Consider the following 19,885-nt stretch of genomic DNA (forward strand, 5'->3'; position numbering starts at 1 on the left):
ACTCTGTTCCTTCTCTTTATTGTTTCATAAAATGGACCTAAACTCAAAGCTTGGGCTGTAAAATATTCTTCCTTACTCACTGCTTTGTTTTAAAGCCTAGTTTCCAGAAAACGTCTATTAAATATAAACATGATGTAGGCGGAGAAAAAACACATTAGCACAGTAACACCTGCTTCCTCCTAGTTTCAGATTAGTTTATCAGATTAGCTAGGGGCACAGGATTAGATTTTAAGAGGCTGGAGAGAGCAGATAGATGGGAAGACAGACAAAGGTGCTTCTCCCAGGGAGGGTCCTGGCCTAAGGGCTGAGGGCCATGAGCCAGCAGGTACTGGGCTGGTGGGAATGTGCCCCAAGACAGACTTGCCCACCTCACGGAAGGCTCTGGAAAACCCGAAGGGATTTGGAAAGATAATGTAGCCCTCTTGTTTTTTTTGTGACGGTTTTATACCTGATGTAGAAGGACAGTCTTTTTGCACAGAGATTCAGAGCATATTTTGAAGGCTGAAAAGAAGAAAACCTTTCCCCCCATTTGTTTTAATTTTGTGTTCTTATTAGGCCAGTGGCTTGTTCTTCATGTTAATTGATCAGACAGGCCATCTTGATAGGTTGCTTTTCTCAAATTCCTTCTATAAATTAAAAAAGCTTTAGAGTGATGTGACTAGTGGGCTTTTGATTTTTCTTTTTTTCTCTCTGCTCCTTTGCCATTTAGGATGAGCTGACAACTACCAAGAGGAGTTATGAAGATCAGTTAAGTATGATGAGTGACCACCTGTGCAGCATGAACGAGACATTGTCTAAACAGAGAGAAGAGATTGACACACTGAAGATGTCCAGTAAGGTAGGGGAGGAGCGGGGGGCGGGGGAGTCTCTCTGCAATATAATATTTATTTATTTATTTATTTATTTATTTTTAAAGATTTTATTTATTTATTTGACAGACAAGAGATCACAAGTAGGCAGAGAGGCAGGCAGAGAGAGAGGGAGAAGCAGGCTCCCCGCTGAGCAGAGAGCCCGACGCGGGGCTCGATCCCAGGACCCTGAGATCATGACCCGAGCCGAAGGCAGAGGCTTCAACCCACTGAGCCACCCAGGCGCCCCTGCAATATAATATTTAATATGTAATGTATTTAATATAAGGTATTTCATTGCTGTGCATTTCAGGAGCAAAGGTGAAGAGATTCAAAGTGTTTTTATTTTATTTATTTTTATTTTTATTTTTTTTAAGATTTTATTTATTTATTTGACAGAGAGAGAGAGAGATCACAAGTAGGCAGAGAGACAGGCAGAGAGAGCGGGAAGCCGGCTCCCTGCTGAGCAGCGAGCCTGATGTGGGGCTCGATCCCAGGACCCTGAGATCATGACCTGAACCGAAGGCAGAGGCTTTAACCCACTGAGCTACCCAGGCGCCTCTCAAAGTGTTTTTAAATGGTTTTTCTTCATATCATTTGTCCTCTTATTTAAAAGTGAAATTCAGTTTCTTTGACCGGGTTATAAGTTGAGAGAAGGTCTGACCTCTGAGGCCTAATACTATGTCCTTTGATTTTTGGCACCTTTGGCATTTCTGCTACTGTTTTATCATTTAGGGCGACTTTTAGGAAGGTTATGATGGGGATTGTTCTTTTTTTTTTTTTTAAGATTTTATTTATTTGCCAGAGAGAGAAAGTACACACAAGCAGGCCGAGAGGCAGGCAGAGGCAGTGAGAGAAGCAGGTTCCCTGACGAGCAAGGAGCCCGATGTGGGACTCGATCCCAGGACCCTGGGATCATGACCTGAGCCGAAGGCAGCGGCTTAACCAACTGAGCCACCCAGGCGTCCCTGTTCTTTTTTTTTTATATAGGAGTCTAAAATGGTGCTGTTGAAGAATCGCCTTCTTTAGCAGATTTATTTTCATATACATCCATATAACCTAGGAATGTCTTGTTCTTTTCCAGAAATTTCTTTTGATTTCATTTCCCATAAAGCCACAGCTCATCCAGGCTGGGGTCAGTAGGTAATGGTAGTTACCTGTATGTTGAAGTGTGTATCTGCATAGCCTCTGTCTCTTGTTGTAGTGTAGTATATGTGCTCTTTTACCAGGACAGGTGGGCTTCAGGAAGCCAGGGACTAGGTTCCATGCATCATCTCAGATGCTTTGCACATTTTGTAACTCAGACAGTATGTACCAGTGCCAGTGGGGATTTACTGTCTCTAACCTGTGCTCTTTGAACTCTGCTGTTGCCTTTCATTGACCTAGCAGCCATGTATTGAGTTCCTTCTCGGTGCTGGGACTGGGACGGAAATAGAGCTAAATACACTATAGCTTGATTTTAGCATCGGCTAGTGGTGGTGAGGGCAGCGTTCTGCTCAGTTGGTGTCTCCTGGAAGATCTGTCTCGAGAGTGCATTGGAATCCACATTGTGTAATACTGTTCCCTATAGTTTCATGATCTTCATTGGCCTTTCGCTACTTTGGAGAGAGCAGGAGAGTGTCTGTGAACCTTTCCTGGGGCATCTTGTGGTGATGTAGTCAGACAGTGTGGTTTTGATGATGGTTCTCCAATTATTTGTGCTTCAGGAAATGAGATTGGAGGTGATGAGTGGGGGAGTCAGTCCTCTTGAATCTCGCCTCCTGCAACTGCTGTGGCCTTTTTCTCGATGTCCCAGCAGGGCAAAAGCTAGTTCACAGGTTATATTCCTCGTCATGGTAGAAAGCACATACATTAGTTTGATTAGGAGAAAGCCTGTTTTAGCAGCTAATGTTTGGAAAGAAGGAACAGTGCTTATGGGGAAGCTTTTCAGACCCTAGAGCTGCAGAAGCCGTTTTGTTCTGAATTGAGAAGGTTTTGTATCGAGTCCAGTAAAGTTCATTGTCCCAAAGGAATTTGTATTGCAGCTACTTTAGAAATTAAGGAATTTTCAAGTCCTCTCAGAACTTTGTAATCTAGTCCTTAAAATATCTGTCATTAATAAAACACAGAGCTCGTTTATTCTGTTAACTTTTTTATGATCATTCCGTGATCGCTGTATTTTGCGCTCTCCCTTGCCCAGTTTGTTAGTAATTTAGATTGTTGGGGCATCATCTTATGGCAGAGATGAACATGGTCTCCATTGGAGGCCAAGTGCGTCTTGGAACCATTCGTTGGCCTTCATCTTGTTATTAAAGCTTGTGTTCTGCAAGCATTAAGCACACACACGACAGAAATGTATTTGTACCTAACAGTTAAGTATAGGAGTCGAGTTATAATGTTTTCTTAAAAAATGAAATTCTCCAGAAAGAAGAGAGTTACTACATAAAGCTCGAAAGTCCAACTCTCAACATGGGTGGGGGGCTGGGAATGAGTGAAGACATCTGTCCTTAGCTCATTTTCAGCCAGGATCTGAGCTTCCTTTTTCAGATCCCTGCCACTGGGTGTTAGTTGGCACATACTCAAAATTAGTATCTATTAAGACCTATTTAGAAGGTATTTATTAAGCAGTAAAGAAACTTGTTTAGGCTAAACATTTTTATTCAGGATCTGAAATCAGTAAACTCCTTGTCTTTGGAACAAAATGAATATTTGAGGTTTGTTTTCTTCCTTTGTTGCCAATCCTCAGCCTCAGGGGGATAGGGTCCATGGGAATAGAGAGTGGGGGGAGTTGAAAGTAACAGACTGCTTTTTGATTAAAAGTTAGCAATGCAGGGTTATCAGCTGTTTTTCTTAGAAGCTAAAGTTTTCCAAAGTGAAGTATGGCCTTCCAGACCATAAACGAGGAGTTATTTTTCTAGATGTCTGTGTTCTTATTGTTGATCTTTTTCTTTGCACAGGGAAATTCTAAAAAGAACAAGAGTCGATAGTTTACACATAGATGGTTGGCGACTTCTTTCCAAAGCTGCTACTGTTGCACGGAGCTACAGGACCCAGACCCCTCGTCCAGTGTCCAGTGCGGGCCACCTTCAGGAAGTTGGGGTGTTTTTGGACCTAGTAAACTAGTCAGTGTTGTAAATGGCCTTGAAACGTTTAAAATATATTTGTAACCAGTAAGGCAAATACAGAATTTAATGTTGACTGTAAAATGGAGAACAATACATGTACCATGGATATTGTAGGTTTCCTTAGGCTGTTTTTACTGTGCACTTTTTAAAATTAGGTTTTAATTTCAGTATGTAAGAACAACAAATATTTTGTATATTTTCAAACTCAATTATATGGTAATGGATTTGGTATCTATGGAATAGATCTATGTTTCTGGATAATATGCTTAAATTGTCCAACTGTCATTACTTCTTGCTATAATTGGGAGCAGTCTCTGGATTCTTTTTGAAGACTTACTCAGATTTTCTCTCTCTCTCTCAGAGGGGGTGGGTCTTGCAGACTTAACTTCAGGTCTTGTAGGTTTATTATCATTGTCTTCAGCTCTTCAGTACCTTCTCTGTGTTGGAATAATAGCTTAAAGAAATTGATGTCAATAAATTCGTACTTCTATCAAACTTCCAGGCTATGAAAATTTGATAAGGGAAACTGAAACCTATTAAAGTATCTTTTATAAAAGTTACAAAATCCCCATGGACTTAGATATAACCTTTCTAATACCCCAGATTGTCACAATTGTCTGGTCAATCCTTTATTAAGGCTTTGAGATTTGCCTTAACAGGTACCTGCAACCATACTTCAGGCTCCCCTTGGTTTAGTTTGTCAACATTGTATGATTTCAGTGTCAACCTCAGGGGGGCTTCTCCCAGCATTCCCTAAATATATTGCTCCTTTCTTCTCAGCTGCTTATACCAGCCCATTCCACCCCATGTTCAAGTCCCCAGATTTGCTCAGGTGTTCCTAAACCCCTTCTCCCCACCTCTCTACCTGCTGGATCTCCTTTGAGCCTCCTCGCTAGCCAGTTGCTGGTTACCCTCCAAAATGCTTTATTCCGCTCTGAGAGCTCATCACCAGCTTCCCTCTGTGCTCAGCACAAAGGCCAACTCTTTGGCCTCTGCCCCATGACCTCTGCTGCCTGCTGAGAGACACCCAGTCCTCATAGTAATGAGTGTTGGGATCCTGCCTTGGGGACTCTGAGTGAATCAACTCAGTCCCATTCTGCTCTACCTTTCCAGGCTCGGCCCCTTAGCCCTTTCTGTTCTTGTGACCTGCTCATTTCCAGTCCTTTAACAGTTGAACCAGCTGTTTTCACTGATCCTGAGCCCCCAAGCACTGTGAGGAAAAGATAAATGACCATCTGATTTGCTCCTTATAAACTTAGGCTTTCCAGCTCCTGCCAGGCATTCAGTGTTCTGTGACAGTCCTTGTGGAATTTCTAGTCTGTTTCTATGCCTCCTTTGGAGGGTTTGGGCCACAGAAGTCCTTCTGGTGACTGCCTTATCCCTCTCCTTGCCACTGCAGCCAACCTCTCAAAAGACATGTCTCTTCTCTCTAGGCCTTTTAGGGCATGGAAAGTGCAAAGTGAGAGGTGATTCTAGTCTAGGAACAGAATTGGGACTTAGATAATTGCCTGCAGTCCATGTAGGAGTGAAACAAAAAAGGAAAAAAAAGTCTTTAATCATGCACTGCTTCCTGGGGAAGATGGAGTTTTCATAACTTACTGAAATGACACATCCTACTTTTTCCTCATGATGTACTACTGCCTGCTCATTGTTGAAAATTTGGAAAATGAGGAAAAGTATCAAGAGCGTACATTTCAGTAGAGATTCAGCTATTAACATTTTTGTTTATCCCTGCTTTTTTCATGCATGTGTAAAGATGTATGTTTTTAATCAAAATTGGAATTATATGAAATTCCAAGTGAAGAAAAAAAGTTCTTTAATAGGAAGGGGATAGTGGTTGGTTAGCCGGCTGCACAACTCAAGGGGGCACTGTTCACAGCTTGGGAAACTGATGCACAGCATGTGCTTGTTCTTTCATTTTAAACACCATCCCTGATCATCTTTGGGAGGAGGAGTCAAGATGGCGGAGAAGTAGCAGGCTGAGACGACATCGGGTAGCAGGAGATCAGCTAGATAGCTTATCTAACCATTGTGAACACCTACAAATCCAACGGGAAATCGAAGAGAAGAAGAGCAACAATCCCAGAAACAGAAAATCGATCACTTTCTGAAAGGTAGGACCTGCGGAGAAGTGAATCCAAAGCGACGGGAAGATAGACCCCGGGGGGAGGGGCCGGCACCCGGCAAGCGGCGGAGCGACGGAGCACAAAATCGGGACTTTTAAAAGTCGGCTCCACTGGGAGACATCGCTCCAGAGGCTAAACTGGGGGGAAACCCAGGCGGGGTCAGCATAACCCCAGGACCCGCGGGGTCACAGAAGGACTGGGGGTGTCTGAGTGCCGCAGAGCTCGCAGGTATTAGAGCGGGGAAGCCGGCTATAGCGACAAAGCCGAGGAGTGAGCTCTAAGCCCAGGGTTACCTTGTGCCGGTCAGGCTGGGTGGGCTCGGAGCGCGGCCGGAGGCCACAGAGACGAAAGCGACCCGGCGCTTTTCTCCAGCTCCAACAATTGACTGCTTTCCTCGAGGCGCGACCGCAAGCCAGGGAGGCGGGGCTATTGGGCGCTTTGCTCTGAGAGCGCACTGAGGAGCGGAACCCCAAGCTCTTGGCTCCTCCGGGCCGAGAGATTGGGAGGCCGCCATCTTCATTCCCGTCCTCCGGAACTCTACGGAAAGCGCTCAGGGAACAAAAGCTCCCGAAAGCGAACCCGAGCGGATTCCTTAGCCCGGCCCCTGGCAAGGGCGGTGCAATTCCGCCTGCGGCAAGGACACTTGAGAATCACTACAACAGGCCCCTCCCCCAGAAGATCAACAAGAAACCGATCCAAAACCAACTTCAGTCACCAAGAACAGCGGAATTCCACAGCAGGAGAAAGCAAATCCTACCTGGACAAAATGACAAGGCGGAAAAACTCACCTCAAAAAAAAGAACAAGAGGCCGTACCGAAGGCGGGAGACCTAATCAATACAGACATAGGTAGCATGACAGATCTAGAGTTCAGAATGACAATTCTCAAGGTTCTAGCCGGGCTCGAAAAAGGCATAGAAGATATTAGAGAAACCCTCTCCGGAGAGATAAAAGCCCTTTCTGGAGAAATAAAAGAACTAAAATCTAACCAAGTTGAAATCAAAAAAGCTATTCATGAGGTGCAGTCAAAAATGGAAGCTCTCACTGCCAGGATAAATGAGGCAGAAGAAAGAATTAGTGACATAGAAGACCAAATGACAGAGAATAAAGAAGCTGAGCAAAAGAGAGACAAACAACTACTGGAACACGAGGAGAGGATTCGAGAGATAAGTGACACCATAAGACGACACAACATTAGAATAATTGGGATTCCAGAAGAAGAAGAAAGAGAGAGGGGAGCAGAAGGTATATTGGAGACAATTATTGGAGAGAATTTCCCTAATATGGCAAAGGGAACAAACATCAAAATCCAGGAGATGCTAAGAACGCCCCTCAAAATCAATAAAAATAGGTCCACACCTCGTCACCTGATAGTAAAATTTACAAGTCTTAGCGACAAAGAGAAAATCCTGAAAGCAGCCCGGGAAAAGAAGTCTGTAACATACAAGGGTAAAAACATTAGATTGGCAGCGGACCTATCCACAGAGACCTGGCAGGCCAGAAAGAACTGGCATGATATATTCAGAGCACTAAACGAGAAAAACATGCAGCCAAGAATACTATATCCGGCTAGGCTATCATTGAAAATAGAAGGAGAGATAAAGAGCTTCCAGGACAAACAAAAGCTGAAAGAATTTGCAAACACCAAACCAGCTCTACAGGAAATATTGAAAGGGGTTCTCTAAGCAAAGAGAGACCCTAAAAGTAGTAGATCAGAAAGAAACAGAAACAATATACAGTAACAATCACCTTACAGGCAATACAATGGCACTAAATTCATATCTCTCAATAGTTACCCTGAATGTTAATGGGCTAAATGCCCCAATCAAAAGACACAGGGTATCAGAATGGATAAAAAAACAAAACCCATCAATATGCTGCCTACAAGAAACTCATTTTAGACCCGAAGACACCTCCAGATTTAAAGTGAGGGGGTGGAAAACAATGTACCATGCTAATGGACATCAGAAGAAAGCTGGGGTGGCAATCCTTATATCAGATCAATTAGATTTTAAGCCAAAGACTATAATAAGAGATGAGGAAGGACACTATATTATACTCAAAGGGTCTGTCCAACAAGAAAATCTAACAATCTTAAATATCTATGCCCCTAACATGGGAGCAGCCAACTATATAAACCAATTAGTAACAAAATCAAAGAAATACATCGACAGTAATACAATAATAGCAGGGGACTTTAACACTCCCCTCACTGAAACGGACAGATCATCCAAGCAAAAGATCAACAAGGAAATAAAGGCCTTAAATGACACACTGGACCAGATGGACATCACAGATATATTCAGAACATTCCATCCCAAAGCAACAGAATATACATTCTTCTCTAGTGCACATGGAACATTCTCCAGAATAGACCACATCCTGGGTCATAAATCAGGTCTCAATCGGTACCAAAAGATCGAGATCATTCCCTGCATATTTTCAGACCACAATGCTCTGAAGCTCGAACTCAATCACAAGAGGAAATTTGGAAAGAACGCAAATACATGGAGACTAAACAGCATCCTTCTAAAAAATGAATGGGTCAACCAGGAAATTAAAGAAGAATTGAAAAAATTCATGGAAACAAATGATAATGAAAACACAACAGTTCAAAATCTGTGGGACACAACAAAGGCAGTCCTGAGAGGAAAATATATAGCAGTGCAAGCCTTTCTCAAGAAACAAGAAAGGTCTCAAATACACAACCTAACCCTACACCTAAAGGAGCTGGAGAGAGAACAACAAAGAAAGCCTAAACCCAGCAGGAGAAGAGAAATCATAAAGATCAGAGCAGAAATCAATGAAATAGAAACTAAAAAAACAATAGAACAAATCAACAAAACTAGGAGCTGGTTCTTTGAAAGAATTAATAAGATTGATAAGCCCCTGGCCAGACTTATCAAAAAGAAAAGAGAAAGGACGCAAATAAATAAAATCATGAATGAAAGAGGAGAGATCACAACCAACACCAAAGAAATACAAACAATTATAAGAACATACTACGAGCAACTCTATGGCAACAAATTTGACAACCTGGAAGAAATGGATACATTTCTAGAGATGTATAAACTACCACAACTGAACCAGGAAGAAATAGATAACCTGAACAGACCCATAACCAGTAAGGAGATTGAAACAGTCATCAAAAATCTCCAAACAAACAAAAGTCCAGGACCAGACGGCTTCCCAGGGGAATTCTACCAAACATTTAAAGAAGAATTAATTCCTATTCTCCTGAAACTGTTCCAAAAAATAGAAATGGAAGGAAAACTTCCAAACTCATTCTATGAGGCCAGCATCACCTTGATCCCAAAACCAGACAAGGATCCCACCAAAAAAGAGAATTACAGACCAATATCCTTGATGAACACAGATGCAAAAATTCTCACCAAAATACTGGCCAATAGGATCCAACAGTACATTAAAAGGATTATTCACCACGACCAAGTGGGATTTATTCCAGGGCTGCAAGGTTGGTTCAACATCCGCAAATCCATCAATGTGATACAATACATTAATAAAAGAAAGAGTAAGAACCATATGATACTCTCAATAGATGCTGAAAAAGCGTTTGACAAAGTGCAGCATCCCTTCCTGATTAAAACTCTTCAAAGTGTAGGGATAGAAGGCACATACCTCAATATTATCAAAGCCATCTATGAAAAACCCACCGCAAATATCATTCTCAATGGAGAAAAACTGAAAGCTTTTCCGCTAAGGTCAGGAACACGGCAGGGATGTCCGTTATCACCACTGCTGTTCAATATAGTACTAGAAGTCCTAGCCTCAGCAATCAGACAACAAAAAGAAATTAAAGGCATCCAAATCGGCAAAGAAGAAGTCAAACTATCACTCTTTGCAGATGATATGATACTATATGTGGAAAACCCAAAAGGCTCCACTCCAAAACTGCTAGAACTTATACAGGAATTCAGTAAAGTGTCAGGATATAAAGTCAATGCACAGAAATCAGTCGCATTTCTTTACACTAACAACAAGACAGAAGAAAGAGAAATTGAGGAGTCAGTCCCATTTACAATCGTACCCAAAACCATAAGATACCTAGGAATAAATCTAACCAAAGAGGCAAAGAATCTATACTCAGAAAACTATAAAGTACTCATGAAAGAAATTGAGGAAGACACAAAGAAATGGAAAAATATTCCATGCTCATGGATTGGAAGAACAAATATTGTGAAAATGTCTATTCTACCTAAAGCAATCTACACATTTAATGCAATCCCTATCAAAATCCCATCCATTTTTTTTAAAGAAATAGAACAAATAATCCTAAAATTTATATGGAACCAGAAAAGACCTCGAATAGCCAAAGGAATATTGAAAAAGAAAGCCAAAGTCGGTGGTATCACAATTCCAGACTTCAAGCTCTATTACAAAGCTGTCATCATCAAGACAGTATGGTACTGGCACAAAAACAGACATATAGACCAATGGAACAGAATAGAGAGCCCAGAAATAGACCCTCAACTCTATGGTCAACTAATCTTCGACAAAGCAGGAAAGAATATCCAATGGAAAAAAGACAGCCTCTTCAACAAATGGTGCTGGGAAAATTGGACAGCCACATGCAGAAAAATGAAATTGGACTATTTCCTTACACCACACACGAAAATAGACTCAAAGTGGATGAAGGACCTCAATGTGCGAAAGGAATCTATCAAAATCCTTGAGGACAATGCAGGCAGCAATCTCTTTGACCTCCACCGCAGCAACTTCTTCCTAGGAACATCGCCAAAGGCAACAGAAGCAAGGGCAAAAATGAACTATTGGGATTTCATCAAGATCAAAAGCTTTTGCACAGCAAAGGAAACAGTTAACAAAACCAAAAGACAACTGACAGAATGGGAGAAGATATTTGCAAACGACATATCAGATAAAGGGCTCGTATCCAAAATCTATAAAGAGCTTATCAAACTCAATACCCAAAGAACAAATAATCCAGTCAAGAAATGGGCAGAGGACATGAACAGACATTTCTGCAAGGAAGACATCCAGATGGCCAACAGACACATGAAAAAATGCTCCACATCACTCGGCATCAGGGAAATACAAATCAAAACCACAATGAGATACCACCTCACACCAGTCAGAATGGCTAAAATTAACAAGTCAAGAAATGACAGATGCTGGCGAGGATGCGGAGAGAGGGGAACCCTCCTACACTGTTGGTGGGAATGCAAGCTGGTGCAACCACTCTGGAAAACAGTGTGGAGGTTCCTCAAAAAACTGAAAATAGAGCTACCCTATGACCCAGCAATTGCACTCCTGGGTATATATCCTAAAGATACAAACGTGGTGCTCCGAAGGGGCACGTGCACCCGAATGTTTATAGCAGCAATGTCCACAATAGCCAAACTGTGGAAAGCGCCTAGATGTCCATCAACAGATGAATGGATAAAGAAGATGTGGTATATATACACAATGGAATACTATGCAGCCATCAAAAGACATGAAATCTTGCCATTTGCGACGACGTGGATGGAACTAGAGGGTATCATGCTTAGCGAAATAAGTCAATCGGAGAAATATAACTATCATATGATCTCTTTGATATGAGGAAGTGGAGATGCAAGGTGGGGGGGTTTGGGGGGAGGTAGGAAAAGAAAAAATGAAAAGATGGGATTGGGAGGGAGACAAACCATAAAAGACTCAATCTCAAGAAACAGACTGAGGGTTGCGGGGGGGAAGGGGGACGGGAGAGGGTGGTGGGGAAATGGACATTGGGGAGGGTATGGGCTATGATGAGTGCTGTGAAATATGTAAACCAGACGATTCACAGACCTGTACCCCTGGGGATAAAAATACATTATATGTTTATTAAAATATAAAGTCACCATGAAAAAAAAAAAAAAAAAACACCATCCCTCATTATGTCGTATCATTGTAAGCAATACTGTTCACCTTTCAGGCTGATAAAACTGGGTTCTCCAGTGCTTTTGATAAGAAACTAAGTCTACCATAAGTTAAACTAACAGATACTTTTAATAACATGACCACTTTCCAAATTCATTATCTGTTAAAACAAAACAAAACAAAAACAGCATTAAACCTGGAAGTTGCTTCCAGCTTTTATAAGCCTTCAAACTCCTCTGTAATTTTAACATATGAAGAGAGTAACTTGGTTGGTGATGGCTAAGAAACCATCTGGCAGAGCCACCCTGATGAGAAGGTGTCTGTTCTGTGCTCAGCTAAGGGCCATGTCCTCGGACATGTCAGTAGATGGTTGCCTGTGCCTTAAATTTTTAAGCAGTTTAGTAATTAGCTCCAAATTAGGAAATTAACTGGCAATGAAAGCATTAGAGCAGGAAAACCCATTATAGCTCTCCCAGATCTTTGAAAGAAAAGGCTATTGAGCTTCAGAATAACTGTTTTCCTAAGGAGAGGATTAAAAGAATTGACTCCTGGTGGAAACTGGCTGGGGGCTGTTGCCTTGTTTGTGGGCACAGGGGTCTCAAAGGCACCTCCCCAACTTTGAGCCTTTGTTTTACCAGGAGCTTTAACCTGAACTCAACCCTACTGCTCCCTAAACACTAGTGGAATAGCTGAGTGGTGACATACGGTAGGTCCAGGAATAGAAACCAAACAGTTCAGTTAACTAACAAAGAACAAAATGTCACTCAGGGCTTGCTCAGATGCTAAGGAAGATTCACCCTCTCTTCAGCTTTCTTTTATTTCTTCAGAACACCTGTTCTGTTAAACTCTCAACATACCTCATGCAGTCATCATACTGCGTGTGGTCTCCCTGAGCAGCTACAGATGCCGCGAGGCACAAGCCATGCTTTTATCCGTACTTTCCCACAGTGCCTAGCAGCATGTTTTGTAGCAGGTGGCCCATAAATACTAATTGGATACATTTCAGGAAGCAGGCCGAGAGACTGGCCAACTTTATAACTCAAGCCACAGCTAAGAGTGTCCCATGCCCAGAATGAAGGATAGCCAGCTTTGGGGCATTCATTCTGATGTAAGTGATTATTCCCGTGACTGTCATTGACTTTGATTGACATTCTCAGCGAAGATGTGTTTATCTCTGGAAATTTCTATTCAAAGAGTATTCAGGTTTCCTCATGGAAAAAGTTGTTTAAAAATCTTGTGTTCTTCAAACATCAGGTCACAATGCATGATGTATGTAAAATGGTGATCCCCACCCCCACCATTTCATTTTCACTTTTGTTGAAGCCATCTACAGAGTAATATTTTTTTGAATATAATTTTCCAAAAGCCCTCCCTCTCTCTTGAATGAATGTTGTAATATAAAGAGATTTGTAAAGTTTTTTAGAGAGGAATGTTCTTATCAAGCTTTTAGGGCTAAGCTTGTCCTAAATCTGAAATCCTGACTTTTCCCAACCATGCCCCTGCTGGCAATTCTGCAAACTGGTTTGAATTTATATTAATGAATCCTGACTGTTTCAGCTGATTTGAGTTTTGTGGAATTCCAAGTTAAGCTACTAGGTCATATCTGCAGACACTTTGGGGACCCTTTGTTAAACAGCATGGAAGTTTTCAATGATTTCTGTGAAAAGGCTGCCAGGAAAAGAAAAACTGTTGATAAAAAGGAGAATGAGGGGGCGCCTGGGTGGCTCAGTGGGTTAAAGCCTCTGCCTTCGGCTCAGGTCATGGTCCCGGGGTCCTGGGATCGAGCCCCGCATCGGGCTCCTTGCTCAGCGGGGTGCCTGCTTCCTCCTCACTCTATCTGCCTGTCTCTCTGCCTACTTGTGATCTCTCTGTCAAATAAATAAATTAAAAAAAAATCTTAAAAAAAAAAAAGAGAATGAGTTAGGCTGAGAATCTGCTTGTTACAGAGCAAGGAGAAGAACAGGAAGTGGAGTAAAATGGGCTAACAGCTGGTGGTGGAGGGCTGTGGTGGCTTAGCTAGTGAGACCAGGATGAGCTGTTTACCACCAGATTTGGATACAAAGGGGGTAATGCCAGAAAGGAGTCTTTGGAAACAAGTGGTGGAGTTATAAGAAAGAAATCTGCATGTGTGAAAGTGGCCCCCCTTGGGGCAACCGTTGAGTCACACAGAAAGGGGAGGGATAGTCCCTTGTGAAAAGATAAGCAGTTTCAACAAACTATATTTGGTCTTTAGAAAATCATGGGCTTGAAACGCGTCAAAGTTTCCAAAGAGATTTCTTTCGCCAGGTGGGCAACCTACTAATCAAAGCCATACTACACTTACTCACAGGTGGTTGAAGTAAAAAGGTGCACTCAGAACTCTATTTAAATACAGTGACCATTGCCATTTGTCAAGTGTATTGTTTCCTGTAAGAGTCCTTTCTCAAGCTGTTACCTGGGCATTTCCTGAGATGGGCTGGCCTCTGCAGAAGGCCTCTTGGCTGGCTCACAGGACAGGAGGTTCAACGTGGAGATTCAGCCAGAATGCTTAGGGTCAAGGCACCTTTTTCTTCCCTTCCTCTGCTTCCTTCTCCCTTTCTTCTTGCTTTGTGCCTCTCTCAGCTCCTTACCAGAAGGCTGACTTGGGGTCATTACCTGTCTGGTTCCACAGAAGACTCTGAAAAGCTGCCCATCAGTTGACTTCCTGTTTTCTCTTTTGCCCTTCTTCAACCCTTGACCATCACTGAGACAGTAGCTGGAGGAACTAGGGAAAAGAGGAGGACCCAGTTCCTTTTTCTGTTCGTTTTAAACCTAAACACAACTAGAAATTTTATCTGAGAATAAAAGTATCCTAAATAGAACCCGGTGGTGTGACTTCAGGCACCCTTGTGCCCTGTCTGAATGTGGCTTCAGGCTGGTGGTTGAATAGGACACTGAATATCTTTTCGGTCTGACCAAGGAACTCCACCCAAGGTCAAAAACAAGCCTAAATGAGCACTTACAAGAGAATCCCATTGCTATGCAAAGGCAAGCAGGTGTCATCGGGGTTCCCTCACTCCGTCCCTACCACCCAGGCGTGGCACTTCAGGTTCACATGTTCACCAGGACCTTCTAACTCCTCCCCTCTGGTTCTTTCTTCCCAGATACTTCAGTCACTAAGCTTCAGTCGCCATTTTGAGTTCACAGGATTTACTGCTACCCACTCTATTCCAGGCTCTGGGAATAAGAAAGTGAATAGGACACCACCTGAATCAAAATATTCCTTTGCTTTAAAATGTTCACAGGTTTCCTATTTTCTGCTGGTTCCACCTTCCCATCCGAACAGTTCCCACCTCTTCTAAGCTTTCCAGTCTTGCCAGTCTCTTAAGCACTAGGCCCAGGGCCTGGATTGGCCTCTTTTCTCTCCATCGAGTCTGTTCAAATCCAGTCCAAGCCTCCCATCCTGGGCTTGGACATCCCTCCAGGATAAAAGGCACAGGCAGATCTCCTGTCATTCTGACTGGCTCCCAGTGAGTCAGCTCCACTTAATGCAAGAGGCTGAAATGCCAAAGGACTTGCTTTGGAGTCAACTCCTAGCAGGTGATGGAGTACGGACTAGAAGCCACCCTCCAACCTCTCCTGGGAGGACAGCTTCCCTTCTCTTCTGTACTCTGCAGGCAGCACACAGGGAGCATCTGTCAGTAGTTACCTCCTGCCCCATCCACACAGCCTGGCCCTTCACAGGCCATCCAGTGGCCTCCTCCTAGGTACTGACTCACCCAGGGAGCTGAGGTTCTGTCTGTACCTTTCATCTTACCTTGACCAGGGCTGGTCCCACCTGAAGGGAAAAGAGGAGGCACTCAGTAGAGGCTTCAAAAGTGATTCTTTGGTTCTCCTAATCACAAGAGAAAAACCAAACAAAATAAACAAAAAACCTCTCAATGAAGCAACATGGAAAACATGACCACAGAGATTCCCCTACCGCCCCCCCCAACCCCCCGCCCCCCGGCCATCATCCCACCATACCACCACCCAGAGATGATGACAAAGGCCCAGAAGGTGCAGGTTGGCTTCAGATCTGCCAAGGGTCCCAGACATCTACTTCAAGGGGGGTGTCCTATACTCATATACTGTATGTAGCTCAAATAAATTCCTCCCCACCAACTTCTGCGGTAGGGAGCATGCTCTCCCTGACCTGGGGGCCCGAGGCTCAAGGGAAGGAAGACGCGCCAGAGGGAAGAGAATGTTGAATCAGACACCAGAAAGACTTTGGGGGGAATCCAGGGCAGGAAAGAGGGAGTGAGGAGAGAAGGGGGACCGGCAGGGAACGGGGCAGGGGTGGGGCAGCGACGGGAGTATCTGCGGAGTGGCCGCCCCCTCCCCGCTCGGCCACTCCTGCTGGCTCCGGGCCCTCCCTCTCCTCCTCCTTCCCGCTTCTCAGCCACCCCCTCCCCCTCCTCCTCCCTCTTCATCTCCCCCTCCTCCTCCCCCTCCTCCCCCTCCTCCTCCCTCTCCTACTCCGGTGTGGATGGCGGCGGCCAGAGTCGGAGCCTCAGCGGCGCTGCCCGTGAGTGACCAGCCCCAGGGGACAGTCGGGGAGGCATGGGGATCCCCCTTTCTAGGGTGGGGCCACCCCCACTTGGCTGGGAAAGTTTGCGGGCGGGAAGCTCAGGCGCCCCCGGGTCGCGGGCATCTCCCGGGCTCCCTGGGCGCCCTCAGCTGGCGTCCCATCTCCCTCCCTCCGCCCCTGTCGCCCCCAAAGGTGTCCCAGGCGGGCCTCGGCCGGGCTTCCCCTCCGCACCGCTGCCCTGCGGCCGCTGGGACCTGGGTCCGGCTCTAAAGAGATAGAAAACTCAAACAGCAAAGAAAAGAACCCAGACACGCTTCCGAGGGCGGGGGCCGGGGGCTTGTACAAACCCGCGCGCGGTCCGGGCCTTCCCGACTTGAGTCACCCTCCCTCGGGGGCTCTGGATCCCCCCACCTCGGGACTCTCACCTGCCTGGTTCCTGGCTTGGTTCTTCTCGCTGCTGCCCCTCCCCCGCCCCTTCCCTGCGAGGCTCTGGTCCCCCAGCCTCCGGCCACAGCTGGTGTCTCCATCGCGGCTGTCCCCTGTAGCTCTAGTAGGCGATGACCCCAGACGAGGAGCCGCAGCCGCGGGGGCCCCCCACACTTGCCCCAACATTTCCTGCAGGAATTACGTTCACTGGGATTTGGTGTTGGGTCCCCGGGACTCACAAACTCTACCTTGTGGGTCCAAGAGGAAATTAAAATATATCCCTCCTTAGGATTTTACTATTTCTGTCGGTTGGACAGTTTCGGGTTTTTTGTTTGTTTGTTTGTTTGTTTTTTAGCCTTTCCAACTCTCCTTTCTTCCAATAATAATGTCACTTTATGTACTTAGCCTAATTCGGAAAAAAATTAAAACCCAGGAAAAAATTAAAAGAGGAGATTTTTAGAAAAGGAATGCTGGCTAAAAATAGTGAGCAGAACCTGATCTTTGGAAAATAAGGACTTTATTCCACACTTAAGTGTTGTGGGAGATGGGAGTTCAGTTCGGCTTGTTTTCAGACTGCCCCAAACAGACTGTTGGCCTCCCCCAGGCCAGAAGTTATAATTTGCCTGACAGAAACCTCCGTGTTTGTTGGCATTCCCCAGCCTGGCGTGGGCGCTCTGCGTGTCTCTCCCGCTCTCCAGCAGGCTCTCCATTTCTCTCTCACCTCCCCCACTCCCGCTCTCTCATAAACAGTTGCAATGTCAAGGCAGTGGGAGAGGCGAAAATGAGCAGGACCACAACGAAAAAAACAACCTCCCTTTTTTCATTCCTGAGGCTGTTGCTTTAGCTTGCTTATGATTGGATGGAAGAATGTTTAGTTCATTTGTGTGGTTTTAGGCCGGTTCTCATTATGGTTGAATCAGTGTTTCCATGACAGGCTTAGTTCTCTGGGTGTTTAGAAGGAGCTTGTTAATTCTCAGATGGGTCTGGGCAGATCAAGTCTGGAATCTGGAGGGTTTTTGTTTGGTTCTGTTTTCGGAATAGAACTGGGTTGATATTGCAAGCCTCTGCCGACTCCCTCCGAACTGGAGGGAGATGCGAGGGTGCCCAGTTGAGGTTTGTGTCCATATGACTAAGAAGTAAGAGTTTTCCTGAGAAGTGAGTTGTGTGAGCAGGATCACAAGGGGTATTGAACTTTTATTATTTTTAGGGAGAAAGCTCTCCTCAACAACTTTAGCCATTCCTGTTTCCTGTATGAGCACTAAATGTGCTTGTAACAAATGTGTTAGATCAGGTGCTGAGCAACCTGTCAAAACAGGGCAAGGTATTAAACTATTTGAAAATAAAGATTTCTTTCTTTCTTTCTTCCTTTCTTTATTTCTTTCTTTCTTTTTTAGATTTTTATTTATTTACTTGAAAGAGAGAGCTCCGGCATGGGTGGCAGGGGAGAGGGGAGCAGAAGGAGAGTGAAAGGGACAAGCAGACTCCCCACTGAGCATGGAACCCTGCTGTGGGGTGGTCCATCCAGGACCTGAGATCCTGACCGTCACCATGAACCCTGGAAATAAAGTTTTCCTTTAAAAAAATTTCTATTTTAATTGGAAATAAAGGAGTTTAGTTTAAAAAGGATGTAATTCATTTTTCTCCACTGATTCAGTTTGACAGTTCTCCATTAGTTTGAGTTAGTAAGGTTTTGTGATGGTCTCAAAACGTCGTTGATAAGGAACTGTTGTTGACTTTCATTCCAGTAGAAAGCCTGTTATGTTTTGAACTGGTTTGGCCCTGTTGCTTAGAAAAACAATGCACTCAGATAAACATCTTTTGTCTCTTCCTCTTCCTGAGATTTTTTTAATAGAGTATTTAATGCTCTAGAAGTTGGCCTTATGCTGTGGGGAAAGAAATTGCCTTTTAGCCTCGTTTAGCTTTTGTGCCACTTCAGGGAATCTTGTGGAACTGGGTGGTTTGCCCTGTAGCTCAGTAGGCTGATCTGTGTGAGGGCTACGATGCAGGCCAGTAAGGGGAAGGCCTAGGAGCAGGTCATCTGCGTGGTAAGAAGAAGCTGCATCCCCAGTTAGCCAATAGGAAACAGCCACTTGTCATCTGGAGAGGTAGATGAGTTGCAAATACATGAAGTGTGAGGTCTGCAGAGTGGAAGGAGGGCAGGGGTTGTTAAGAAGTAAAATAACCCAAACGATGTGGGCTTTCAAAATCATATTGTACGAGAATACTGAATTACATAGAACATGCTTTGGGTATGGTGTTAAATTTTGAAAGCAGGTTATGAAATAGAAAGCACTGTAATCTCACTCTTCGCAAATACATCCAGAAAATACTGGAATTAGACACATCCAAGTGGATAGTAGGATTAGAGGTGCTTTTGATTTTTTTTTTGTGCTTGCCAGTATTTGTCAGATTTTTTCAGTAGGAATAGCTAACATTTATTGAGTATAAAGCACTTGCCTATGGTGTTTCATTTTAAAACTCTGTGAGGTAATGCTGTTCTTACTCTCATGAAACAATTATTCTTATGCAACTAAAATCAGAGATGTAAATCGCCAGGGTCGTATAGCCACTACATGCTAGAATCCAATCTTGAATTCAGGTCGGTGCCCAAAGTCTATACATCTCAATCACTACTGTCTGCTGTCTCCCAGCCATGTACTCTTCGTAGGATTTTAATTATAAGGAAAAAAAAAAAAACAGAAAAGGGAAGGCAAAGTATTTGTGCTTTAGTGCAAACTGATATTTTGGTTAATTGTAAAATGTCTCTGTCTTCCCTTTTTTCTGTCCTTCATTATCACTTCTCTTTGGAAGTCCTTGGGAATTGTTCCAGACTTAGCCAGCAGTAGCTCACTTGCCCTTGGGAGCCAACTGTACCCACAAAAGCTATCCCAAATTCACTGGAAGCTTCCCATACAGCCTGGAGTTCTAGGAACCCCATGGGATTCAGGGCAGTCCTGGTAGAAGGCAGGATTTTTAA

At 44.0% G+C, this 19,885-nt stretch overlaps 2 protein-coding genes and 1 long non-coding RNA gene across 4 annotated transcripts in view; 2 read left to right on the forward strand and 1 right to left on the reverse strand.

The window, feature by feature from the left end:
- Window positions 1-4,513, forward strand: part of PPP1R21 (protein phosphatase 1 regulatory subunit 21) — a 60,757-nt gene extending 56,244 nt beyond the window's left edge. Inside the window, exons 21-22 of the mRNA XM_080812848.1 lie at window positions 710-838; window positions 3,785-4,513. Coding sequence (XP_080668974.1) covers window positions 710-838; window positions 3,785-3,814 — 159 coding nt within the window. The 3' untranslated portion in view covers window positions 3,815-4,513. The remainder of the gene's footprint in view (window positions 1-709; window positions 839-3,784) is intronic.
- LOC308348645 lies at window positions 3,471-17,016 on the reverse strand. The gene is made up of 5 exons (XR_013967367.1): window positions 16,908-17,016; window positions 15,730-15,807; window positions 14,389-14,697; window positions 4,290-4,406; window positions 3,471-3,791 (listed from the first exon to the last, which is right to left on the reverse strand). It is a non-coding gene; the product is annotated as an uncharacterized lncRNA (long non-coding RNA).
- Window positions 16,429-19,885, forward strand: part of LOC308348642 (stonin-1) — a 46,251-nt gene continuing 42,794 nt past the window's right edge. Inside the window, exon 1 of one of the 2 annotated variants that reach the window (XM_080812847.1) lies at window positions 16,429-16,479. The gene's annotated coding sequence lies outside the window, so the exon portion shown is untranslated. The remainder of the gene's footprint in view (window positions 16,480-19,885) is intronic. The other variant, XM_080812846.1, reaches the window with a different exon arrangement.

Source organism: Martes martes (assembly GCF_963455335.1).
Source record: "Martes martes genome assembly, chromosome: 9".
Lineage (NCBI taxonomy): Eukaryota > Metazoa > Chordata > Mammalia > Carnivora > Mustelidae > Martes > Martes martes.